This window comes from Arvicola amphibius, chromosome 3, assembly GCF_903992535.2.
Source record: "Arvicola amphibius chromosome 3, mArvAmp1.2, whole genome shotgun sequence".
Taxonomy (NCBI): Eukaryota; Metazoa; Chordata; class Mammalia; order Rodentia; family Cricetidae; genus Arvicola; species Arvicola amphibius.
This window is the reverse complement of record NC_052049.1, coordinates 65,095,945-65,115,077: the sequence shown is the minus strand read 5'-3', so window position 1 is coordinate 65,115,077 and position 19,133 is coordinate 65,095,945. Positions and strand designations below refer to the sequence as shown.

General features: G+C 39.9%; 1 protein-coding gene across 1 annotated transcript in view; it reads right to left on the bottom strand.

The window, feature by feature from the left end:
• The window catches only part of Adgrv1 (adhesion G protein-coupled receptor V1), a 536,429-nt gene that overhangs the window by 444,323 nt on the left and 72,973 nt on the right, over positions 1-19,133 (bottom strand). The window contains exons 22-27 of the mRNA XM_038323536.1: positions 12,936-13,112; positions 11,833-12,013; positions 9,618-9,820; positions 5,708-5,837; positions 3,045-3,125; positions 1,542-1,681 (exon numbers count right to left, since the gene is read on the bottom strand). Coding sequence (XP_038179464.1) covers positions 1,542-1,681; positions 3,045-3,125; positions 5,708-5,837; positions 9,618-9,820; positions 11,833-12,013; positions 12,936-13,112 — 912 coding nt within the window. The remainder of the gene's footprint in view (positions 1-1,541; positions 1,682-3,044; positions 3,126-5,707; positions 5,838-9,617; positions 9,821-11,832; positions 12,014-12,935; positions 13,113-19,133) is intronic.

Genomic DNA, 19,133 nt, shown 5'->3' with positions numbered 1-19,133 from the left:
AAATGTTGCTGACAATGTGTTCTATTTGTGTGCACACACGAGATACTCTTTACACTTACTGAAAAAGGTGGAGCAGCCTCTCCTGTAAAGAATACATCAGTAACATTTTCAGAAAAGTTATTGAGAAGAAATGCTTCAATATTTTAAGAATGAAAAGCTTAAAATTGTTCTAAAGAAAGTCTAACGTATTAGTCCTAATAATAATTTTAATTGTATTTAAAATATTACTTTCGACTCAAAATAAAATGAGGCAATAATTTTATTGAGGTATGCTACTTTTTCTTATTTTTGGTCCTAAGTTCTTTCTGAAGTTGTTCAATTAATTTCATTAATTAATGAAGAAGGATGTGTTTGCACACCTTTCTTCATTGTTCCAGGAGAAGTGAGGAAGCTGAGTGAGCCCTGAGCTCTGTTGAGTCAGTTAGCAATGTAATCCTTCTCAATGCCTGCTACAACACAGAAGAACAGGCACAAAACCAAATATTAGTGGTAATTTTACTATTCACAGATCTTTGGGATTCCCTTTTCTTCTATATGAGGTGGCATGGAACCACTTGGCGATGTAGTTCACTTACAGACATAACATGTCACTTCCTTCTCGACACTCACAAGCCCAACCATGCTTTGATGGAGATAAGTTATCTTTGACTTCTAAAGTGACTGATGAATCAGAGTCCTTTGGTCACCCTGGTTGGATGTACACCAGGAAGAAACAAAAATTCTCTTCAAAGTAGCTTCCCCGTTTATTTGACTGTGTGCTGGTTTAGGGGTGCCTCAGTGAGAGTGCAGAGGACAGGGGGTGTCTTTCAGGAGTCGGTTGTTTCCCACCTCGTGGATGTTCAAAGTTTCAACTCAGGTTGTCAGACCTGATGGTCAGTGCCTTTGCCTGCTAGGTCATCTATCTCGATAGGCCCCACAAGCAATGTGGTTATTGTGCTAAGACACTGAAATTTTGAAACGTTTGCTGCCACAGTCTATCTGAACTAATGCAGAAACCTGAGAGACAGAATTATAGCATATGTCCACCATGAAGGGTAATGATTCTAACGCCTCAAGTGGACCGAGAAGCTCTGCGCATACCAAACACAGCATTGTCTACTGCTCCACACTGCAGAGGAACAGACTTGAAGATGGACTCTTCCATCCCCAAGGTCCCCGTTCCCTTCCTATAAAACCCCAAGAGTTCTATGCCACATGCTCATGGTCTCACTTCCACTTCCCCAAGTCCCTTCTGTTGTTCTGATTAAGGAACAATTCTGCTTCCTTCCTAAGATGCCTGTCTGCTTTATTTCCAAGTTTCCTCCATCAATCCAAGGGTGATACATTATATTCTCTAAAAGGTAAGGAACACTCAAAACCACAAAATGAATTTACATGGAAACGCAACCACACAGTAATGCTAAATCACTGATTCTCTATCTGCACTCTTGCTACCTGTAGGCTCACCCTTAACCACTTACACATTAAAAGGGGGGGGGGGAAGAAATCTTACTAGTATATTACATCATTTTAAGATTAGGAGTGTCTCAGGAAGTACTCACGTTTAATACTACAGTACTGTACCCATCCTCTGGTTCAGTTCCACTGACAAAGAGTGACTCAGGGCTGAATTCAAACACCCCATGAGCATGGTCAGAAGCAGCGATTGTCACCAGAATCTGGGAAGCCACTCCTAGACTAGCTGCATGAACAAATCCCACAAACAGAAAAAAAAAAAAAAAATGTTAATCAGTATTTTACAAACCACCATAAAAGCCAATGAACAACTATTTGAAAAAAAATGAAAGGCTTTCCATTCATGAAGCACATGCTAATTGGTTTTACAAAGAAAGGTGGACACAGATGGTCGCCACACATCCTTGTGCTTTTACGACCCTCTCTGCTCTGGCAGCAACGGCTGCTTTAAGCACTTGGAGATGAACAGGGAAAATTTGTTTTCCTTTTTCTTTTCTCTTTGAAAGCATATTCTCCCATACAAAGCCCTGTGAGGAGGGTCTCCCACGACCATGCTGACCTCTGAAGAACAGGAGCCAAAGCGACTCTTCCCTCCCTGGCACAGCAGCCTCCCTGGGGCTTTAACGCATGTAAATGCAGTGTCCTTAGTTTCTAATGTGCATTAACGCTAAGCCTCCTCGTATTATTATAGATGAGTTTCCTTAGATCCCAAGTAATCCATGCTTATATTGGCAAAGATTCTAAAGCCTAAAGATGCATTCAATGTGCTCCTAATTAGCATGTTTATGGTTATTATTATTATTATTATTATTACTATTATTATTAATGCCTGAAGGCAAAAAATGTACAATCCTAAAAGCAACAGTCACAGATACATCATGACACATTGATGGGTGTTAGCAGGAGTAGCATGCCCTCTGGGGCTAACATGCAAAGCCTGACATTAGGAAAGGGGGTATCTGAAAGATAGAAGTGTGATCTTAACAAGGCAGCTATGCTAAACGTTCTCTGCACATATGAGAAAAGAACTAGGATAAAAAGCTGAGGACCATTTGTATATGAATCTGGGTATGTAAATTGTATATGAATTCAAGAGAAACCTCTGTTTAGTGGCAATTAATTAGGAGCTGATTTTCCCTTCATTTCTGATTTTCCTCATCTGTTTTGATCAAATGATACATATGAAGACTCACATTCCTTACTACACAGAAAATAAGTGGGATGGATTTAACTTGAAAATGCAAACGTTCCATCGATCACTTTACAGGCATTCAAAGCCATGTAAAGTGTTCTCAACAATAATTCGTTTATAATGGCATACAAGCAGAGTTTCCCTTCGTTCAGAATCAGCAAATCCTGTCGGGCCCACCTGTTGAGGGGTGCCTGACCATCAGAAGCAGACAAGAAGGAGTTTTTGTCTCTATCACTGAGAGAAAAATCTTCATAAAGCTGCTGTGCCGGTTAATGAGTTAAAACACACAAAGGATTATCTAGTTTCCAAAGATGGCAGTGCGTGGTTAGTATTGCTGTCTTTGAAATGAGAAGCTAAAATAAAAACACTAGTAAGGGACTCTGGGACAGCTGCTTACCATGCGTGTGAATAGGCGAAAAGAAGAAATCCATGTCCCCTTCTCCACTACCACTGCCATCCATCCTAAAGAGTTCAGACACTTCACGAGAGACACACAGAGACAGCCCACACAACACACAGCAACACAAGGAGAAAATTAAGAGCACTTAAAATGTATCAAATAAAGAAGAAAATGCAGTAATAGCCGGCAAGCATGTACATTCTTCCGCAGACAGAAGGTCATTTTGAATGATGATATGTAACATGAATAAAATTACTAAATCTTTCTAATTTTGGGAAACGCTTCAAATAATTAATTATTAACTAATATTTTCATGTTCAATAACCTAAATAATTTTATTTGGAAATTTTTACCCTTCACTGCAATTTTAATCCATAACGTTTTTAAATTTTTGATAATGTTTGTGTATATAATCATATATTTAGACTTACAAGCCAGCGAAGGTCACTTTGTCAATCACAACCAATTTAAACTAGGGAGATGCATCAAACATTTCCCCACCACACATCCAAACCCCACATTTACCATCCTCAAACTTAATTGCCCATTAGACACTGAATTTGTGGGAAGAGTCCTAGATCATCAGTTGAAAGTTTCTCTTTTAATGCTGGTATAGGGATACTAGTAGGAAACAGTCAACAAAACACTTCACTTCCTCGGTGTCTCAACTTTCTCACCTGCAAAAGGTGCTGGGTTTTACAGAGATCTCGCAAAGTTTAAAAAACATATTTAAAACAATACCCTAAAATATATAATGCCGGGGAATGTAGGAGAGGTGTAATAAGTACAAAGTAGTTACACATTCATGTCTAATATATCTTATACTCCAGTCATGATTTTTTTCAAAATATTTACAAAGAAAGGAAGGGCAATGATGAACAAGCAGAGTAAGAAAAGCAAGCCACATTTACCAATATTCTTGATTGACAGGCCCAGGTTAAGGTCTGTCTTGGTTTTTGTCCTTCCCTCAAAAGAGACTGGAATATGCCAGGCCTGAGAATTTATAACACACCCATTGCCTAAAATCATCTCAGAGACAGAATGGATTGCCAGCAACTATACAGTTCATAACTGCTCCTACAATGTCTAGAAGTTATAAGAAAGAAATGCAAAGTTCCATGCCACATATACGTTGATTAGAATCAAACATCTCTTAAGGTCATGGTTAGCATCCCCAATCAACTTTAGGAACCAAACGGTATGGCACACAGAGTGCTCTCTTGACCCACAAGGTATTTAGCTCTGCAAATTGTTCCACTTACTGCACAGTTCCTAACAATGAATACAGAGGAAAGTTGACGTCTAGACCACTTTTCCTCCTATCCTCAACTCACTACTGAAAATTTATCTCTCACTGCTTCTTCCTAGAACACTACAAATGAGGATCTATCACAAGTTAGCGTATAACTGCATATTCTAAATATCTGAGGAGTGTTTCTACATAAACTCTCAAGTATCACTGTAGTGGTAAATATCCCAGTTACGTTTGATGATGACGGAATGGGTTGCAGTTCAGTGGTCAATCACTTCCCTGGTATGCACAGGGTCTTGGGATTGATCCCAGAACTGCAAAATTTTGATGATATTTTTTGAGACAGTCTCCATATGCCTTGGGGCCTGAAACTCAAACTTACAGCAATCCATCTGTCTGTGTCTCCAAACTGCTCAGATTAAGGGCCTTGATGATTCGCTATTACTAATACTACTAACAATCACTGACATTTTCTTTCTATTGCCTAAGTATTCTTAAGTGATACAGTCAGCGACTTTAAATAGTGCATGTTAATCTTTTCATTAATGAAACTGCTGGCTTAAAAAGCTGATGTGGCAATGTGAATTTGTCTCTAGACAAAAGAGGTACTTTTACATGAACCTTTCCATTGTATTTTCCCGTTTTAGACATTCACCAATATGTGGCACTGTTTATTGAGTATGTTCTCTGTTCCCAAGCACTGGCTTGGTGCCCTTTTTCTTCATTTAGGTTAAGGAACACAAGAAAGGGTAAATTTGCTTACTTACCCCCCCCCCAATCTTATTCATACAAAAAGACAATTCTGTTGTATTTGTCCTACCTAGACTTTCAGCTCAAAAGCTTCCTATACTATGATTTTCTTCATTAAATGATACAGATGTTAATAATGATGAGATAAAGCCAGGCTTGGTAGTAGAAGAAAATGCCCACAAAAAATACTACCTTTCTTACATGTACCAAAGGTAGTGCAATACATACTATGTGCCTTCCATCACGGCCTTAAGCAGCACCTGATAAACACTAATGTGTTTATCTTCTTTATATTTTTAAAAGAAACATAAACATAGCTCACCTAAGTGGAATAACTACCATAAACAGCTTCATTTTACAACAGAAAATGTTGCCAGTGCATTGAGTTTAAACTGCTGAGACCTCTGGTTTTGTGTTCATTAGAATGAAGAGTAAGACAGGTCTGTTTTCCCTATAATCATCTTCTGGACTGTGCTTATAGACGCCTACATTCTATCTGGAGATGGCCCTAGTGTGCCCATTAAGAAAATTCAAACAGACGGTCACTAGCCTGGTGGTTTGCACTGAGTGAACCCGTACTGTGAGTGACGCAAAGGAACTTTTGAGCTGAATTGTCTGGTCGCATCATGATCAGCAGACAAGCAAATACCGGTCTTACCTCCTCCGTCCAAGTTTAACAACTCAACTTTAAAAGATTTTTCCAGTTCAGGGAGGGAATTATCAGTGATATTGACGAAAATATATTTATATCTTTCTCCTGATTGAAATTCTATTGTGCCAGCTGCACTCTGAAACACAAATAAAATTGATACATCATGTTACAATTATTCTTTGTGTAAAAGTGAAAAAGCAAAATATTTACTATATATCAAGTTGTCATAAATTTTGAGATGGAAAAACTGAAACTCATATAACTGATATGAAAATTCATAATACAAACCCTAAACACATGTGGTTGATTATTATTTGTGACACTGGAGACTGACCCCAAGACTGTGCACATTATAATTAAATGCTCCACCAAGAAGATAATTTTCAAGCTCTAAGGAATACTTATTTTCTAACTAAATAAGTAGATGAGTTTCTGTCTTATTCACTTTTTATTCATAAAGAAATAGTGAAAGAAAATGAGAAATCCAGCTAACCCCTCAAATTCTTACAGAACTGCGTCAGTTTGACATAAGAAAACTCTTCAATTACTTGACAAAAACACGTTCTTCTTGAGTTTACGGCCGTAAATTTGGAAGCCAGTTAAATTGTTGTGTCAGTTTGTGTGAGCGCTTGCTCTTCATCTTCTACAGCTGTTCGTAATCTGAGCTCTCAGCGAGAGGCTGTGGCGCCGATTCACACACTCACTCGCTTATTCAACATGGAGAACATGCATGGCACTAACTCTACATGACTGAGATTCTAAACCAGCCAAGACCAGTAAGACTCCTTGGAAAATGTTCTAAAAGGAGTGTTTGGACTCAACAGTTAGGAGCACTAGCAGGTCTTCCAAAGGAACCAGCACCCACGTGACAGCTCACAACCACTTAACTCAGCTCAAGGGGATCCAATGCCTTCTTCTGACCTCTGTGGGCACCAGGCATGCACATGGTGAACAGACATACATGCAAGCAAAACACCAATACATATCAAAATTTTAATTAAAATTTACAGAAATGAAAGAGTGTTACACACAATGAAAAGCATCCAAATGGAGTAAGTGAAGTTAGAGCGCAGATGGAGCTAATGGCTCCACTTTGGCATTGGGTGGAGGAGTTCACAGTATAATGACAGACTGACATCGGACAGACTGACACCGGACTGACAGACATCGGACTGTCTTCGGAAACTGCCTGGAGCCACGCCGTGTCTTACACCCTGAACACTTCTGACCTTGCTCTTCTGTGCTGTTGCCTAACGTCACACTCTCTTTTCCTTTCTAATTTCCAAACTGCTCCCTGTCAGTGTTGAGCATTTTCCAAATGGACTTGTAACAGCTGTTGTTATCAAACTCTCCAGACAGTCCATCTAGACAAGATAAGCACAGCCCAGGCTTTTAATACTATACAGATGAGCACAGCTGCCAGGGTCTTGCCTCTGATATTCAGACTTAACAACTAAGCGTGTTGTATAATTTCTGTCAAAGGCTCACATTTAATTTGTTCTAAACTATGCTTTATCCAATCCTCTGCATAGCACTAAATCCTGGGGCAGTCAGTCACTCTTGTCAAGAAACATTCTTGACAATCTTCTTTGCTTTGTGAGAGACACTGGTCCTCAGCTCCTGCCATTTTTATCTCTGAAGCATGGCTTTAGCCCATTTGCTTCTTTACAGGGATAGTGGCACTAGCCACGTTCAAATACTCCGTGTCTTGGCTCCACTAACAGGCCTCTTCCTTGTCTTTCTCTCCCTGTCCTGGCTGCACTAACAGGTCTCTTCCTTGTCTTTCTTGCCCTGTCTTGGCTGCACTAAGGGGCCTCTTCCTTATCTTTCTCTTCCTATCTTGGCTGCACTAATGGGCCTCTTCCTTGTCTTTCTCTTCCTATCTTGGCTGCACTAACGGGCCTCTTCCTTGTCTTCTTCTTCCTGTCTTGGCTCCACTAACAGGCCTCTTCCTTGTCTTTCTCTTCCTGTCTTGGCTGCACTAACGGGCCTCTTCCTTGTCTTTCTTGCCCTGTCTTGGCTCCACTAACGGGCCTCTTCCTTGTCTTTCTTGCCCTGTCTTGGCTCCACTAACGGGCCTCTTCCTTGTCTTTCTCTCACCCCATTCTCCACAATTCAGTCTCGTCTTTACCCAATGCATAACACCTCTGCATTCCTTCATCTTCTTAAAAAATCTTAAAATGATAAAATTGTGGTATGAGCTCTAAGGATTTGAGTGAGCTTGTCTAAGTGGACCATGTCTTCTTTCACCACACCTGGCCCTCCGTGTCACAGGGAAAATGGCCTTCCTGAAGTCCCTTTGACAGGTGGGCCCTTCCAAACACTTGGGCCCTTCTCAAATCTACCATATTACCAGTTAGCCCCTGCTTCATCTACACTGTTCCTCCTAAACTTCTGAAATCAGCAGAAAGCTCTGATTCCGACCTATTTCACAGCCACCCTCACAGATCACAGCCTAGACTTTATCTAAAGATACAATCCCATAAATAACTAGCCGTGTTCCTTATTGGCCACTGAGAGTGGCGGGAGAGGGAAAACCACTTTCCCTTGGCTATGGCCCTGATAAATTGTCCGAGTTTCAGAGGAGGTCCCTACACCTCTACACATGCTTGCAGCACTAATGGCTTCAACGGATTAAAAAAGTTATATAAAGTTGGGAGAGAAAAATATGGAGGTGATTTGGGTTTGCAAGGAGAGAGCAGGCGTCTATTTGGCCAAACACATTACACTTGTTTATGAAATTCTTGAACAAATGAGTAAAACAGTGAAAACACAGAACTGCAAACAGTTGGATGAAAGACTTAGGAGGCAGGCTCACTTGTCACTTGGGTATTAGAATAAAGTTAAGAACAACGATATTTGAAATTCCATTGTTTCTTCTCCCATATGTGATCCCTCCTGGGACCTTTCCTCGTACATATATTTTAAATTAATCTATGATACTAAAGACCAGAGATAGATGATGCATCACAAGAATTAATGAAGGCAAACCTTATCAAGTTATCAGAGCTAAGTAAAAATAAGTAGTTAAAAGTGGTGTTGTCCGAACCAGAACTTCAGTGCCCTCTGGAAATACTGAGAGCTCTCTCTCAGGACACACACTTCCTATCTGTCACAAAGGACTGCATAGGCTTTCTGTTTTGTTTGATTTATTATAGAAAATGATAAAAAAATTGGAAGCTGTGGTTATTTCAGCTACTCAGAAATTAAAGATTATTAATATGAGTCCTGAAGTGTTGCTTTAAGAAATGCAGAGAACACTTTAAACCAAGAAGACATGCCTTGTGGAATGAGCTATACACAGCCTCATTAAAGATACAATACGTGCTAAAGGAAAAAAATAATCATTTCCTAAGAAGAGTTAGTGGAAGAAGAATTCTCTGAATCCATAGCCAACTGGATTAGAAGTGAAAGGAATGGAGTTCAGCTAGCCAGGACTTCCATGGCTCAGGAGGAAAAGCAGATACAAAGTCAACTCTTGAGGAAGGTGAGGAGCAAGAACTCATACTGAAAAGTTACCTGCAAATCAATAAATATTGAAGTATGTAATATCTTTCTCGAGAAGGAATTCTAACCATTTTCTTACAAAGTACTTCTGAGCAGGTAGTGCTGAGTGAGTGTCACTGTGCATGTGCCATGCGCAGTGAGCAACACAAACAGTGCTGCCATCCATCTGCACAGTGGCCCTGCTCAGTGAAGACATCACGATTTCACAGACAAAGAAATTAAGAGTAGGAAACATGAGTTTCCACCATTACGAATATAGAAGTCAACTATTTGTAACTCTGGTTTCAGGGGATCCAAGGCTCTCTTCTAGCCTTGACGGGGATGACAGAAACATGGTGCACAGATACACGTGCAGGCAAAACAGACATGCTCATAATACAAATGAAAATTCCAAGTCTTAGTGATATACCTGGAAGTCCTCTGGACTAAATGCTGTCAAGGACATTGTTCTAAACTCCACAGTGACCCTGCCAAGCAGTCCTTGTGCACGGACGACAAGTAAACAGATCTCTCCGTCCTCTTCCTGCACGATGAGGTGTGGCACGCTGCTGGCAGGCAGACTCATTGCATCTTCAGGCTGAGGAGGTGGCCCTGTGGAGAACTGCAGCAAGCCTGGGAGAGACAGAGACAGGGGTTTCTTAGTCATCTCTGGAGCACTTCTTATGCAGCTGAAGCAATCTCGTGCAGTCATTTCTAGAATCAGGCTGAGAACCTGAGGGCTTCACATGTTTACTAAAGGGTCAATAACATACTTTTGATGCGGGATAGTTTTCTTACAACTTTTTAATGATTTCTTTTATTTTTATAATATAATTACATTTTCCCCTTCCTCCCTCCAAACCCTCCCATCTATCCCTCCTTGTTGTTTTTCAAATTCATAGCCTCTTTTTTCATTAATTATTGCTGTGTACATATATGTATGTATGTATAGGAATAGATATTCTTGAATTCATAAATATAACCTGTCAGTCAATATAATGTTAATAATACAGTAAGCTTTCATAGCTGACTATTTGGTATTCAGTAACCGATGGGTGCACTCTTTCCTAAGGAAGACTATTTCTCCCATTCTCAGCACCCATTGGTTGGTGTAGTTCTGTGTTTAGAGTTGAGGCCTCATGAGATTTTTCATGTCTACGTTAGCATGTCTACTGGTGCCATCCTTGTTCCCCTCATGTTTAGGCAGCCATCTGGTGAGTAAAATGTGAGTTTGTGTCTTCTAGAATTGTCAGAAGCTGCACCCGTAATTGTTTTGGAGCTTCTCCAATGGTGACTATTAAGGGTGTATGAGGAAACAACCAACAGTCCTACCCAGCTTGGACATCTACGACCATAACACCCACTGTGGCATGGTGATCCTAAGAGTCAGCATGTATACCCTGGCAATAACCTACAGCCCTGTGATTGGACTCAAGACCCACTAAGCAAGAAGAAAATCAGGCCTGGTTCTGTGAACCCAGCCAGTAACCAGGGTTAGTGAAGTCATGGATCTTGTAGCAAAACCTATAGCCCCACTTTAGTAAACCAGCATAATCCCTAACTATGTTCTAATACGTGTTTGTCCTTATACCCACAGGTAAATAAAGTCTTCAGCACTCAGCAAGGAAACTTCTCTATGCAACAGATGGAGACCTTTACAGAAGCTTCAACTGGTCAGCAATGTAGAATTGTCCCAACTAATAACATCTATAGCACAAAGGCTTGGAATCATTGCAGAAGGGGGGACAGAAACATTGTGAGAGTCAGAGGAACGGGGTATTTTCTCTGAGACTGTCTTCAAGAAATGTCAGAATGACTTTAGGCCTTCATAATGTCAAACATTAAAGTGTTAGTTTTCCTTGTCTTTACCAAAGACAAGTGTTTAATCTCACTGAACAATCAGTAAGAGAAACATTAGGGGAATTTAAAAATACGTATTTCCAAATATTGACTCATATTTGACAAGTTTCTGGATTCTTGAATTGATATACAGTCATACTGATGATGCTCTAAAAAATCTGCAACACTTTCTTTAATTTTTTTCCTTTTTTATTTATTATATTTTTTAAATATAACAATCCAAGTTCCCACTCCCTCCCTTCCTCCCATTCCCTCCACACACCCTCACACCCTACCCCCATCTAATCCTCAGAGAGGGTTAGGCACATTGCCTTGTGGAAGGTCCAAGGCCCTCCCTTAACACTAAAAACATAATAAAAGATTCTCTAATTCCCTACCCAGACACTCAAAGATGTCCTCCCTTTGTTCACACACAAAATACATTTTAATAAAAAACTGTCAACATTCATTATAGGTCCCAATTAAAACCATCACTTGTTAGTATAAGAGTCAAACTACTATAGTAAGAACTCCACTTTTTGAAACCCACTAAGACATATTTTACAGTTTTCAATTACTTCAGTATTAACACAGCACCATAAATATTCTAACCATAGAAATTTTGATAAATATATAAAAGTTCCCTTCACTTTAAAAAACCCTGCAAAGTTTCTGAATGTATTGTTTAAGGACAACAGTTGATTTTATATTTTCTTTCATAAACTTCATATTCACTTGTAAGAAGTTCTTAACAAAACCAAGTACAGCAAGAGAAGCAGCAATCATTGCAAGAGAGCGCGGTTTACCATAAGGGTGATCGCTGGCTTTAATGGTGATGTCTGTGGTTTCCTTCTCAGGATCTATGCTGGCACCACTGAGAGGAGTTGAACCAAGTTTTCCATCTCCTGGAACTGCAGAAACCAATGTCACCCGAAAATACTCATTAAGCTCAGGAATGTCCTCATCAAGAACATATAGATTCAGGACCTGTTCAATGCAAAAGCATGGCAGTAATTACTACTCGGGGAAAAGAGCCAACTTTTAAATTAAATCATGTATGATTGAAATTTTCAGTAACAATAAAATACACGCACACATACACACAAACACACACACACGTAGGTGCATATAAAAATAAGAAGAAACCTGAGACTATTAACTCGTTAATAATGTTTATGTTAATAAACTGAAGGTGTTACCCCAAAATTCGCAAGTTAACATCTTTTTCCCAGGGTGTTGGTGTTAGGAATGGAGACTTTAAAAGAGAATTGGGTATTAAAGGAGACTTAATGAATGGGCACAGGATCAGTGCCATTATGAAAGAGGTCATGGGGCTCATTTACTCCTTCTACCCGATGACACAGTGATTCCACACCACAGGTAAAAAGCAGAACAGGAGCCTTTCAACACCCTGAATTTTCAGGCATCCTGCCCTTGGGCATTCCATGACTTCAAACTGTGAACAACAAAATGCTGTTGTTTACAAACTCCGTGAGGTAAAGTATTTTGTGATAACAATCTAAACACATAACAATGGTAATACACATCTGTAAGATCTGCACTCAGGAGGTAAGGCAGGAGGATAACAATTCCAAGGCCCACCTCGGCCATATGTTTCAAAATAGGTAAGTAAATAAAATATGTAATAATACAAATCTGGAATGATATATCCTCAAGCTATATTAATTTTATTGTATTAGCACTAAGGAATTTATGAAACTAACATTCAAAATTAATTTTTCTCTCACAGAGAAGCTAAATTATTTTTTGTTTTAAAGAATAATAGACACACCTAATTTCCCACATAGTTTAAAATGCATAAACACCAAGGAACTGTTAATCAATGAATAAATAAAGAGGTGAAACACTTTCCCAGAAGCATCAGGAAAAACCCAGGCGTGGAGTTTACCTCAGACCTCTGCCAAGGGAGGAAGGTGATAGTGCCACTGGCATTGGCAAAATCGTCAACGAGGTAATTGATGCCTTCCGACTGGATCTGTGAGATGCTGTAGAAAACGTGAACATAATCCAAAGCTCCCCTTGTTCGCTCTACCACACAGGAAACGGTGGACCCCTCCTCTGTAATCTGTAAATGAACAGAAATGAATTTTAAATGCAGGGGCAGTGATAAAATCAGTGCTTTCCTGACTCCTTCTGCTCTGTATTCCTTAGTTCTATGACTTCCCACGTGTAAAAACAGATCTCTACATTTACGAAGTGTATTTGAGAGCACTGTTTCTCCCCGTGTGTATTAGGTACAAAGCAAAAGCAATTGTAATCGCTTTGCTGTCTGAGTAGTTCATTCACTGGTAGCTCCTGCCTGCTAGACACAGTGCCAGGGGTGATGTTTGCAAAAGATCTTTTCTGCAAAACAATGCACAACCCTCCACAGAATAAAGGGAGACCAAAGAAGGCAACAGTCTCACAATATAACAAACAATGAAGAGCCTACACCCCAGGTCAGAGTAGTGAATGGCAGAAGGCCAGACACAACATCAAGAACATTCTAGAAATGGGTTAAAAAAGTATCACTATTAGGTGGAATCATTGGGGAGTGATAAAAAAAAAGTGAAAATATTTTAGAACTGACTAGCTAGACATGTGGCTCTTTATCGCAGCACTTGAGAAACGAAGACAGAAGATTAGGATTTCTGTGAGTTCCAGGCCAGCTCCAGCTCCACAGCAAGGCCCTGATTCCATAGATAGATAGATAGATAGATAGATAGATAGATAGATAGATAGATAGATAGATAGATAGATAGATAGATGACTCAAGTGGAGGGAACAGAATAAAAGGTGCATTTTGTGATATGCTTGGAAACAATTTAATTATTTGTTTACTCATACATAAAATGCATAAACATATCTGTGTACATTATTGAGAAAGATAATATTTGATCTAAACAACTGAAGACAATGATTCAAAACTATATGGAGCAAGACGTCTGCTGTCTTTTAAACAGATTGGCATCTTCTGCACGGGACCTGGGTTTGACTTTGTTTTTACATTTGTAAGCAAACTTCATGGACAAATAACTGGTCTGAGCAGAGGTAAATATCTCCCACAGCATAAGACTCACTTCGGTACTGAAGGTACGGCTGGAGAAAACTGATTTGGAACTTGTCTATTGGGGGGGAACAGTGGAACAAATTCTCAATGCATGTGGACTGCATGCATTGAGACTTTCTCCAGCAAATCCTGAATTTCAAGGGGCAGCAGGAACCCAGTAGGATCTGAAGTAAGCAGGAGAAAACACACCAGAGCAAACACAGTCTGCTGGCCAAGCGATACAAGATGAAGAACCAGATAAGAGTTCAGTGGAGTCATGAGTATATCTTCTGGCAGTCAGATTATTCCCAGAAAGCCAGTCATTGTAGAACCTCTAATGTGGCAGTGTGGGGAGGATGAAGGTTGGAAACAGATTCAGACAATGAATCAGAAAAACTTGCGGAGCTAGGGTCAGTGTTGCTTCTACTTCTGGCTTCCTGAGCCTTAGTGCAGTGATAATGTACTCAGAAGCTGACAACAGCACTGAGTGCACACAGGACATCTGGGGAGAAGACTCCAAATCTACAAGTGAAGGACCCTAGGCCAGCAACTTGGCTGAGTCATTAGCCATTCAAGGGCATTCACTTTGAGTGAGATGGTAGGTGTTAAGTTGGGGGTGTAGCCCCCAGCCCCTAGCATCCGTCCCAGCCTCCGTGACCTGGAAGTTGCTTTGGTCTGGACTCCAAAGTGATCTATCTTGGTATTACTCCAAATTTTAATGAGAATGATATTTTTGTGCAATCTAAGCTAATAAATCATTAATTTGAATATGGAAATATTCACCCCCTCCAATCAGCAAAATGCAGGAGTAACATATGCAAAGACTTACTCAGGAAGGTGTGGAGGGTCCAGAACTAGGAAAGAGCTCTGTTTACACACTAGACCTTCAACTAGTAAAACCATCAACAAAATCCTGCTATGCTTCTGACACCCTGCACAAGTCTGTTCAAATCCATGCTGTATGTGAGGTTCATATGGAAGCTCATATGTGACGGCTTTGCGCTGCATTCAGCAAAGTATATCTTAAAAACTTTCAGTGAAAGATTCCATAGGAACAAAACACTTAAGAATGGTAGGCTAAAAAAATATACCATTAATGTTCACAATTATTATAAAAGAAATGGCATCCCCTGATACTTTGTTGTTTTAAATGCTTAGGTCAGAAAGATGAAGCAGTACTGAGAAAAGGTTAATTACTGACGCTGGGCAATGAGCATGCTGTATCCACTAATTCACCGCTCTGTTTGGGCGGACATCATCTACAGAGACTTAATTTCAGGTTGATTCATTTTCTCTCCCAGAACCAGACATCTAAACCCAGAATGGTATCCTGAGTCAGGATGCCTAGTAACACAAACTTGACATTTCTGACACATTTGGAAAAGCCCTGAACTACAAAGTATATGAAGTGTAGAAAGAGAGAGAAAACATATCTAAAGGTTTTACCTAACATTATCATATTTATTTAAACTGACTTTCCAGTCTTGACTCAGCAACTAGGCCAGTGAGTGGATCCCTGAAATCTACCTTGATCCAGTTTCTCCTGAGAAACAGCCTGCAGTCCTCAACACTGTGCCCTCTTTTGTTTTGAAATTTAATTCTTTTTAATGATACATATGTGTAAGTGTGGAGGTGTGTGTACACAAGTGCAGGTGCCTTCCGGGAGTTGAAAGCTGCCCAGTATGGATGCTGGGGACGAACTCAGGTCCTCTGCAGCATCAGTACGTGCTCTGAATCACCAGGCCATCTCTACAGCACCCTGTGCTTAGCCAGCATTTTGCCAAATGTTCCTATCAATGGAAGACGAGAAGCAAGGGTAATCAATAAGGAGAGTTTTCAAGTCCATTTATTCAGAAACAGGGCTTCTTAGTTGAAACAGAAAAATTGAAACTAAAGAATTAGAACTCCTGTTTGAGGTTTTTTTCTGTGTCATGTTTGGGCAAGGCTTTGTGAGGGGCTGTACTGTGCTAGAATGTATTCATCTCATGTAAGAGGCACTGAGAACACAGTTAGTGAAAGGAGTGTCTCATTCCACAGTGGTCTTCCCAAGCCACTTCTAAATCGATTCTTAAGCCATGTGTATCAAAATATAAAACAAAGGATTAATTCCAATTAAATGTGAGTCTCACAAGTTCTATGAATTATTGTGAAAAGGTAATTTCATTGATTAATTATATGGAGTACAAGATTTTATAAAGTGAGTTAGAGAAGAAATAACATAGAAATGACACAGAATAACAAAGCATGGTGAGACATGGGTACCAAGCTGGGTCTAAAATGATCAGCCCTCTATTCAATACAGGTCCCAACTGCAATCCAAATAATCATTTGATATGCCTTCTCAGAGCTCCAATCTGCTCAGAAGTTTACCGACTCTTCCTATTATAGCCACTAAGCACCTGCTATTTCCTGAGACATGGTGCATGCACCTGGGCAAAGAAGAAACATCAAAGTAATTATGATCACTTTCAACACTACTGAAAGCGAACCAAGTAGCTATTAAATTCAGCCTTAAGAGGCACAGAGTAAACAAGACTTCTCAAATCTTTTCCTTTGTGGAATCTGCACATTCATAAACTCACTGAGAAACGCCCACAGCTTCTATGTTAGTGAAGCCCATTGTCATCCACAGCACTAAAAGTCCAAAAATCAAAGGAGTAATGACTGACCACTAATCACAACACAACAGTAAGTCTCTGCCAGCACAAGCAGCATGCATCCCGGGTAATGATGATAAAAATAGGAGTTCCAGGTTTCTCTTATCATTTCAAAAATAAGAATGGTATAATGTTTCTAAAAGTCAATTGTCAATGTTTACTCTTTTAGACTCAATGATTTTCCTCTCTTAATCACCAAACATTTATCTTTCAAATATCGATCCAATCATCTTATATCTATAATCTCTTATAGGATTGAAAAGACCAGCTAACTTCAGTGCAGCCTGGGTCGTGTGGTCTATGCATACAAATCCTCTCATCCACAGTGAAGGGCTTGGTGGAATCTGTTGAGACGAAGTTGCATAACTACATAGTAAACGGTCGCTAAGTAGGTCATCAATATGATCTGAGAAACAAGCCAGAGCTGGAAGCCTGACTACGGTGGCTGAGACCAGCGAACACTAATTTTAAGTATTTTCAAAGTGTTGGCTTTGCTTTTCCGGTTTAGTTGCTATATATGTAACTAAAACTAAACACTATCCGAACTGCTGTGTGCTTTTTCGCATTTTGATATGAAATATATTCAAAAGGTCCCCAGGTTTTCTGAACACCTACAATGCTCCATTCTTGGTGGTGCTACTGATACAATAATGAATAACAAGACCTTTCTGAGGCTCCGAGCTGTTTCTCGGAGTGGTGGATATAGACGTAAGCAATATTTAAGTAGATTTATGGAGGCCAGAAAGAAACTGATAATGTGATCAGTGCTCCAAAACATTAAACCATGAGTGGATAAAGAGCAGTTTTTGAGAAGGTCATCAGTCACTTTAAATAAGAGAGAGTGTCTTTGAGTAACCACTGCTAAAGAAATGGAGGAAAACGATAGGAAAGACAGAGGCTGATGAATGCTGTATCTTGACACTGGGTTTGTACCAAGGCAGGTCAGTCTGAACCAAAAGATGGGAATGAGACAGATAAGGCCAGCATCATAGGCAGATGTGGATGGTAACTTAAGGACGGTAACATCACGTGGCACCACTGTAATCCCCACAGCCCTGCTAAAGCTATCCAAGTTTTCAAATTAGGCATAATGGCATTTAAAGACACATGGAGAAAGATAACAGATTAAGAACCACAAGAGACGGGTTCAGACTCTAGTTCTTTTATAATATCTTAGAGGAAAAGAACGAAATTGATATTCATTAAGATCTAATAAATACAAAGCTCTAAACAGGCATTTGACTTGATCCTGCCTGACTTAATTCAGCTTAGGATAGTTATTTCTCAGACCTGTAACTCTGTCTCGGAATCTGCTGTGAGAGCATTGACATGCATATGTCTTACAGATTGTCAGAACAGTGCAAACGTCTGAATATGTAAATATTAATGTCAGGGTACCCCCTTTACCATCTGAATATGTAAATGTTGATGTCGGGGTACCCCCTTTACCATCTGAATATGTAAATGTTGATACTGGGTACCCCCTTTCTCACCTAAATATGTAAACATTGGTATCTGGGTACCACATTTATCATGTGAATGTGTAAACGCTGATGTCTGGGTATCCCCTTTATCATGTGACTATGTAAATACTGATGTGTGTGTACCCCCTTTATCATCTGAATATGTAAACACTGATGTCTGGGTACCCCATTAAAGGCATTGTCAGCACAGATGAGATGACTCAGGGCAAAGACATTTGCTAGCAAGCTTGATGTCCTGTTTGATCTTCCGATCCACATGGGGGAAGGGGAGGATTGGGTCCCACTGGTTTTCCTCTGACCTTCAGAGGCACAGCAGGCACAGCAGGCACACACACACCCATACACATGCAAAGATAAGCAAAAATAAATGATAGATAGATAGATAGATAGATAGATAGATAGATAGATAGATGGATGTAGAAAAGCAATTTAAAGTCATTATAAGCATATAGGGTATTTCTGAAGTTTAACAAAAACAACTGACGATCTCGTCTTGTGGTTGCCACGGAAACTAAGAGGCAACATGAAATTCCAGAGATCTGGGCATTCCAATTTAAGCTACAATGAGGCCTGTGACATAGAACTTTTTCCAGCTCTACTCATCCCATCTTTCTTAATCATCCAATCACATATGCATTCATCTAACTCTACGGGTGTCAAGTTGCAGGGCCAACAGCTCTCCTGTTTCTTGGCAGGGTTTTGTGAACAGTGTTTGCTAGCACAAGCGACACCTGTGAGGCCGCCTCAGGCGCTCTCATGTTACTAATCAGGACATAGACCACAGATCACATAGCTCTGGAAACTCGGCAAGAACTGATAAGAACAGTAAAGCAGTCTCATGAATGAAGCCAGCCAAGAACGTTGGTAAGAAACAATTACAACAAAGTCGGAAGAATCCTATAACTACTTTAATATCT